The following is an 8,181-nucleotide window of genomic DNA, read 5'->3' on the forward strand; positions in this document are numbered from 1 at the left end:
TCAACTGAATTGGCTGCACGGGGGGGGGGTAGGCAGAATATCAAGTTTCCTCCAATGAGGATCTATGCAGTTGAGAGGAATGGGCCGACCTTCCGCCCTGTACCGCGCAATCTGGTGAGCACATGGTATACCATGTGTGCGTCGAATAGCGCACCCACAATTTGAATCATCAAACCCAACTGAATTGGCTCGTTTCGATTGGGCGAGGATATGATTTAACGCACTTATAGATATGAAACCTCGCAACTCTTTGAATTCAGCTGGCTTGAAGTTGTGCTGCACTACCAATAAACTCTTCTCCAATGAGGCTTTAACGGAGCTGTGCTGCAACTCAATCAATCCATGTATTCTAGTCCAAGATGACTCGAAACTTCCTTGGCTTGATCCAAGCTGCTTTTTGAGCTTTGCATGTGCACTCTCGACCCTAGTAAACAAATGAAAGTTAGATATAAGAATTGAGGCAAATTAAAATTAAACGAGTCTTTATTTGTGATACCTATTTGTCGTCACATTTCCGTAGTGCCTGCATGTATCAGTCCACGCCGCAACAAATCTTTCCTTGTATTTGCTCAGCCAAGTATCTGACACATACTGTAGTGCATCTGGATAGGTACCGAACTCTCTCTGCAGTGCACTCCAGCGATCATTATACTCGTCTTCCGTGGAGGACAGCACTAGTACATTCCAACTCATAATAAATTTATCCCATTTCTCCTTCAATTCGAAAATTTTTTTGCACTTTCCCAAAACATTCCTACTAATATGCCATCTACATAATAAATGTCTAGCAGTAGGAAATACTCTATGAATTGCATTCATCAAAGCCAAGTCTCTATCTGTAACAATCAACTCAGGCAAAACATCATCAGCTATGACACTGCGCAATCTCTCTAATGCCCAAGTATAGCTTTCTTCCCCCTCAGAATTTAAGTATACAAAAGCAACTGAAAATGTCATGTCAGTAGATGTCACCCCCACAATCTCTAAGAGCGGAAGACGATACCTATTCGTCTTGTACGTGCAATCCATTATCAACACACGGGGAAATGCACGGAACAAATCAATGCTGCCAGGGTGTGCCCAAAATAAGTCATGCACAACATCCGTATTAGTACAATTCCTATGCCACTCAATATATTTAGCCTCTGATAATTTACCTAATAGATGTTGCATTTCAGACCTCCCGGCTTTCTCTGCAACCTTAAACCGTTGACGTACATTGTAGATAGTCTTGATAGTCGTAACATTGAGGGCATCTCTTTCCTTCAATGTGGATAATATGTCCTTTGGACGAACCAAACTCTTCGACATATCCACTAACAATTCCGTCTCCTGCTCAGATAATCTCCCTGCATATGAGTGCCCCTCCAGATTCTCTGCAGCGGGATGATTGTGCACTCCACATACGACCAGTAATATCCAATCATCCGCAGTATCCAATTTCTTTCCTCTTAATGCAAAAGGGCATCCACACTTCTTTGTCCCACAGGCAGTCTTTATTCGCTTTTCTTTTGTGGTTCGGTACGTCCCACCCCTCTCACAACCTAACGTAATTCTGGGTTTCTTAGAAATGGTACCTGCATCGGATGATTTGATTACAACAACAAAACCATTTCGCCTCCCAGCTTCACGACACCAATTACACAAGTCCTCTCTACTCTTGAAGATCTATACATTAAACAATTTATGTAAGTACACAGTTGTAAAAATAGCTCGCTAAACTAATACAAAATTGCACAATATATTATAATACCTCGTAAGTTGTAAATTCGCTTGTGTAATCCAGTACAAATTCTGATCCAATTATACTCGATTCGGTTGTAGCATAGCCCTACATATAAAATAATTTATCACCAAGAATTAATGAATCAGAGGATCTGTTCGGCACAAAATTCAGCACGGCACGCGATTTGGCACGAGAAGGCTTCTGTTCGGCTGCAGAGTGCCGAACAGAAGCCTTCTGTTCGGCTGCAGTGTGCCGGACAGAAGCCTTATGTTCGGCACTGTGCAGCCGAACAGAAGCCTTCTGTTCGGTAGAGCGTTGCCGAACAGAAGGCTTCTGTTCGGCACTATGCAGCCGAACAGAAGCCTTTTGTTCGGCGATCCAGTGCCGAACGGAGCACGAACCGTGAAAAAAAAAAACTTTCGAAACAAGGTGGAACACGTACCTTTGCGGCCGATTCTTTGTCCCAAATCACTAGTTGCTTGTCCATGCTTCGAATGGGGCTTAAATCTCCTTTAAAGATCGCCTAAACGATGTAAATGGATCGAGGGGTTTAAGGGGGGTTTGAGGGGTGGTTTTTTTTTTCCTTTTCAAAACGAAACGGAGGAGGAGACGGAGGAGGAGGAAGGGGGGTGTACTGAGAAAATTTCAAGGGCAATATGGTAATTACACTAAAGGTTATTTTTTTTGGTTTTTGGGGGGTGTCCTGAGCAATCGGGGGGGGGGGTATTTAGAACTCCCCCTAAGGGACCGAGACGGCAGGTAGTCTTCACGTACACGCGCAAGGTTATTGCTGTTTTGGAAAGCCTCTGTTAAATAAAATAGTAACAATAATAATATCTTTTTTAAGAAGAAAAGATGAGACCAGGATTCATCACAATTTCATTAAGATGACGAATTTGAGATGGGAATACAAATATTAAGACTTCTGTGGTGCATGTAAGAAATACGAATAGTCTTAATCCACTTTATTTTGAGTTTAGTTTTCTTAAATTTATCTATGTATACTTCTGTTATTATCTCCGGTGTATTATTTTATTTTTTCTAAAAAACTTCTCAACACTCATAAATTATACAAAAAAATTCACCGAGCCCACAATTGTTGACTTGGCAACTCCACAATTATTTATTGGCAAGAGAATTATTCTTTGCACTTTTTTCTTATTTTTAAAGTATAGGTATTTTGTAAATAAAACCAGAGTCAGTTCTGGAATAAGTCTTATACTTGAAATATAAATAGGTTGTAAGAAATAATTTTATAAGAATATTGCTATAATTTTATATAAAGTTTTTTATATAAATATTTTTCTAAAAATTTAAATTTGTATAAATATTTTCTTAAAATTTATACTTATTTTTTATCCTTATAAAATACTATTTTTACATAAATACTCTAATATAATGATTCTTCTAATACTATTAATAAAAATTATATTTATTTTAATTAAAAATAAAAATAAAAATTTAAAATTATTTTTTTATTTTTTTTATCGTGATTGCTTTATAAATATTTTTTTTTCACATCCATCTTAGAGTACAAAATAGATGTTTTAGGAGGATATAAATATAAATATTAATTTTTGTTGAGTGTGCAACAAAATTAGATTTTGGGGAAGATGTTCATTAAAAAACCATTTATATATTTAGGAGGGCATATATGTAAATTTATTTTTTATATAAAAAACGCGCCTCCCTTCAACCATCGGGAAGATTCCTCAAGTAAAAAAGTTATTCCATTTAATCCCAAAAAAAAAAAAGATTTACCATTTTTAAACCCAAAATACCCCTATGTCCATCTCTATAAATTGCCCATTTTGCTTCCCTTTCGTCCTCTCTCCCATCTTCTCCTCCTGGGCGTCTTGATTTGTCTCCAAAGCTAAGTATTACCTTCCTCATCCTTCTCTCTCTCTTTTTTTTTGGGTAATTAGAGAGGTTCTGTCTGGTCTTTTGTGGGTGCCTTGGCGTTGATTCAAAAATATCAGATTTTTGGGTCCTGATTCGCCTGATTTATCTTCGATTTCTTGGTGCTCGGGTATTTTTTTTGACGGCATATTTCGTTTGTTATCTTGTCCTGGAAACGATTTCCTGTTCCAAAATCCGATCTTTTTGGTTGTAAATTATACCAAAGATTGGAATTTTTGGTCGCTGTTTGAGCTGATTTATCCCTGATTTCTGGGTATTCCGGAGGTTTTGTTGCATCTTCGGGCTTGTTATCTCTTCTGGAAAACAAAGCACTGTTGCAGAATCCGATCTTTCTGAAGGTGGGTTTGGTCCGTGTTTCGAGGGTTTGTTCCATTAGATCTCTCGGCTGGCACAAGACCCTGTTCCAGAATCTCTTCTTCTGGGGTCCTCCACTACGAATTCCACATTCTATTAGACAGCACTTGTTTAAAGATCCCATCTTCAAGCTACGTTCTTGCTGTTTTGCCCCAACTCCAGCTTCCGTCCGCTCGAATTTGGCATTCCATCAGTCGATTCAGCTCCATCATCTCCCATCAAGACCCTCTTTTCTGCTCTTAGGAATCCGTCTCGCTGATTGCACTGGAGTTCCCTATTCATGATATCGATGGTCTCGTGCCGAACTCCATTAAGAGGACCTCTCTAGCCTTTATGAACATTGCCGCACACCTCCGCCGTATCTGCTTCCTCCATTCCTTCTCTGTGGTATTCCTTTACCATTTCTACGTGATCTCGTGAATTAAATTTCTCAACTTGATCACTTCGATCTGATAGAGGCCGTGAGTTATCAATCGATTCAATTCCCGGAGATCTTGTGGTTGAAAGGCTAAGTAGAATAGGATGTCGTTGGTGCCGCCCCCCCAGACTTCTGGTTCCGAGGAAGATGCACAGCTCATAGATGAGAGGAAGCGCAAGAGGATGCTCTCGAACCGGGAATCGGCGAGGAGGTCCCGGATGAGGAAGCAGCAGCACCTGGATGATTTGCTGAGCCAAGTTGCTCGGCTGAAGGAGGAGAACAGCCAGATCTCAATGCAGGTCAATCTGTTGACCGAGCAATATGCGAGGCTGGACTCAGAGAACACAGTTCTGAGGACTCAGGTGATGGAATTGACTGATAGGCTTCGATCGCTGAATTCGGTTCTTCACCTTGTGGAGGAGCTCAGTGGGATGGCAATGGATATACCTGAGATACCCGATCCGATCCTCAAGCCATGGCAGCATGCTTGCCCTGCCATCATGGCGTCGGCGAATGTGTTCCAGTGCTGAAGGTTGAATTTATCATGCGAGAGCTGCGATGGCAACCCTTCTTGCGATCAATGAGCTTTTAATTCAGGCATTTGCTGCATGATCCTTTGTTAGTTGCTATATGTTGAGTAGTTGTTTTTTTTTTTTAATTTGGTGTTAAAATGAGTATGCAATATATGTTTCTGTAGACTTTGAATGTAAGAGATCACCTTTTATTTGATATTCTTGTTGATTGAGATGAAACTTTTAATTGCTATTTGGCCTGCACCTATCAATTTGAATGACATTATAGTTTGTGTCAAGTGGTGGTCAATATCCATTGCATTTGGAAAAGTTCTACAGTTGTTAATGGGGGTACTTTGGATCTTATTAACTTCAGTTAGATTTTTGAGTTACATTTTGCAGGTGAGTTAAGTTATAAATCAACATCTTAAAGAACTCTGGAATCAACTTCTATAGAATAGGAACACTAGGAAAAGTTCTACAGTTGTTAATCGGGGTATTTTGGATCTCACCAACTTCAGTTGATTTCTGAGTTACATTTTGCAGGTGAATTAAATTATAAATCAACATCTTAAAGAACTCTGGTATCAACTTCTATAGAATAGGAACTTTTTTTAATTCGATGTTCGTGGTTGGTGCCATAAGGTTGGGTAGTTCAAGGCACTTACATATACTATTCCTAGCGTCAATCTTACGAGAGTTTAGGTTCTTATTTATTCCATTTAGAATCATTTGGTTGTGTTTGGTGTGGTATGAGCTTAGTCATTGAAATATAAAGATCCATCCAGTTGGGATGAATATAATGTTTAATCAGCATGGCTATGGAAGTAAAATGAGCTGAGGAAGGAGACGTTGAGGTTGGCAATATAAGATGTTTACTTGGATTAAAATAATGAACTTGCAAAACTTAGATGAGTTAATGATCATAAGCTTTACATTTATTGCTTTCTGATTAAATTTTTATGAGATGCCTCTACTTCTGCTTTTTCATGTGTCCCCATCAGTTTTAAGGTTTTTCTGGGGAAGAGATTTGATGTGGTAAGTGGGGATGTACCGAACTTAAGCCATCCTGTAAACTGTGTGAAGAAACAGAACTCATCATGATTTTTGTTCTAATTTCCATGTAAAAGCAGTTATATTCTTATGTGCTTTGGAAGATCTTAGATGGATTCCACCATGTGGCTTGCCTTTAGTTTTAGTGGAATGAGAAAATCTATAGTACAGATCTGGTCCTAATGTCTGAAAACACCTTTCAATTTCCATCTGCTGCAAACTACAGCTGTGCTTTATGTGTCTGTATATCAAAGGAGCTGGTGATCGATTTCCATTCTGAAAGCTGATTTGTCTCATTCCTAGCTGGTCCTATTCTTTTTGATGCACAAAGCAAACAACCCCACTGCTGATTCATTCCATGTGGTCTCTATGTTACTGCTTCAGCACCAAAGTATTGTCTTTGGAGTTATCAATACTATTTTTCTTTCTCAAAAAATGACTTGAATGATTTGGCATTATATTGAGAGAATCAGTCTTCATGACCTTTGCAGGGGAACAAGGAAATCATTGTCTTCTTCATTTGAAGAAAGAAAAATTTTATTCTGGATATTGTAGTAATCGATGCGAGTGGTTGTGTATACTCGAGAGCTTTGTAAAACAATGCACACAAACAAAAGGAAAAAACTTGGAAAACTTTTTCACTATTTAAGGATCTTCCATGTGATATTATAGCAGCCTTGTAACTTTTTTTTCTCTGTTAATTATGCTTGTGGTTTAAATGATGAAATTTCACCATGGACTGGATCTGAGGAGTTTGGGATACTTGAGTGCTGCTAGGAATAAGGGTCTAATTTGGTGACAACGCATGGTTGGAAACATAGGCAGAAGATTCTCTGAATTATTTGTATATCTAATCAGTCTGGGAAGAGGAATTGAAATAACTGGGCGATAACCCGAGGTATGCCTAACTTGACATGTTTAAGTTTTGTTCCTTCTCCTAGCTTTAGTTAAATAGAAAGATTAGCATTTCTGATTATTATTACTGAATAAAAAAATAACCCATTTGCATTTTATACAACATATCAGATAAAAAAAATTCAAATTTGTTTCTCAGGACCCAAGTATGCCTCTGTTCGATTTTTTTTTTTTAGTATTTTTTCTTTTTGGCTACATCGGCGCTTCACACACACCGGGTGTGAGCATAGCCCATAAAGTCAAAGAGAAGGAGAAAATACATCGAAGATGACACTGAGGCGTGAGTATCTCAAACAAAGTCCCTCGAAGTAGTGAGCCATAAAAGATGCTATCCAGTCCGCTGCACTGTTACCCTCTCGAAAGACATCGAAAGTCCGGTAAGAGGTGCACTCCCCCAAAAGGCTACGGATGTCATGTATCAATCGTAACCTGCCTGCTGCATGGCCCGACTCTTGGACCCACTAGATCATTGTGGCCGAGTCTCCCTTTAGAATAATACGATCCACGTCCAACACTCTCCTCACATAGAAAACACCCTTCCATGCAGCCCTGACCTCGGTGCCGAGCACAGACTGATCGAAGATCCACTAGAGGTGGATCCACTAACTATTCAAATAAGTTTACAAATAGCAGAGTTATTTTTCATTTTTGGTCTATGGAGTAAGTGATCCTAAAACTTGGCTCCATATCCACATGGACCTATCAATTTTTTTAACCTATTCATTTCTTAAAGTTTTTATTTTTGAAACTTTTGATTTATCTGATTTTAGCAAATATTGGAAATGTTTTATTTTTAGTGGACCAATCTTTTAGTTGCCCTTTGCCTATACATGTTTAATCCTTCAATTCCCTTGAAATATGTTCCTTCTATATTGACTCTTTTTATGGAGTTATCTACCTCCACCCTGGATTTCTGAACTTTATTCATTATGTTATTTGAAATGTGAATTTGAAGCACTGAAATCAAACAAAATGCAATCTTCTGCACTCCTTGAGCAGAGTCTATTTTCTTCCATGCCAAAATTCCAATATCAGTCCACTGCTGGTTCATGTGGACTGATCTCAAGCTTGTAATTAACTGCAAATGTACTATTAAAAGAGCTATGTTATGTTCTCTAGAAATAATGATAGATTACAATAATTTTAAATACTGATATTTCTCATGCAAAATTCACATGCATGATCATGCCTTTGTTCCAACAAAGTCAGCATTTTATATTACTTTATGCTATCATTTCCCCATCATGCTTTTTCTCATCTCCCCTCATTTCCTTTCCCCTTTA

The 8,181-nt window shown here is 38.5% G+C and overlaps 1 protein-coding gene and 1 pseudogene across 1 annotated transcript; one reads left to right on the top strand and one right to left on the bottom strand.

Moving 5' to 3' along the window:
- LOC149768412 (protein FAR1-RELATED SEQUENCE 5-like) lies at nt 1–2,149 on the bottom strand. The gene is made up of 3 exons (XM_089928465.1): nt 1,754–2,149; nt 497–1,668; nt 1–424 (listed from the first exon to the last, which is right to left on the bottom strand). Exons 2-3 carry the CDS (start codon nt 1,309–1,311, stop codon nt 1–3), a joined length of 1,239 nt encoding a protein of 412 aa, XP_089784591.1. The 5' UTR covers nt 1,312–1,668; nt 1,754–2,149.
- Nucleotides 2,150–3,544: 1,395 nt separating this feature from the next.
- Nucleotides 3,545–5,147, top strand: LOC103723401 (bZIP transcription factor 53 pseudogene; annotated as a pseudogene).
- Nucleotides 5,148–8,181: the final 3,034 nt, after the last annotated feature.

Source organism: Phoenix dactylifera, chromosome 2 (genome assembly GCF_051530095.1).
Source record: "Phoenix dactylifera cultivar Ajwa chromosome 2, Ajwa_hap1_PhDact_Kaust_v1.1, whole genome shotgun sequence".
Taxonomy (NCBI): domain Eukaryota; kingdom Viridiplantae; phylum Streptophyta; class Magnoliopsida; order Arecales; family Arecaceae; genus Phoenix; species Phoenix dactylifera.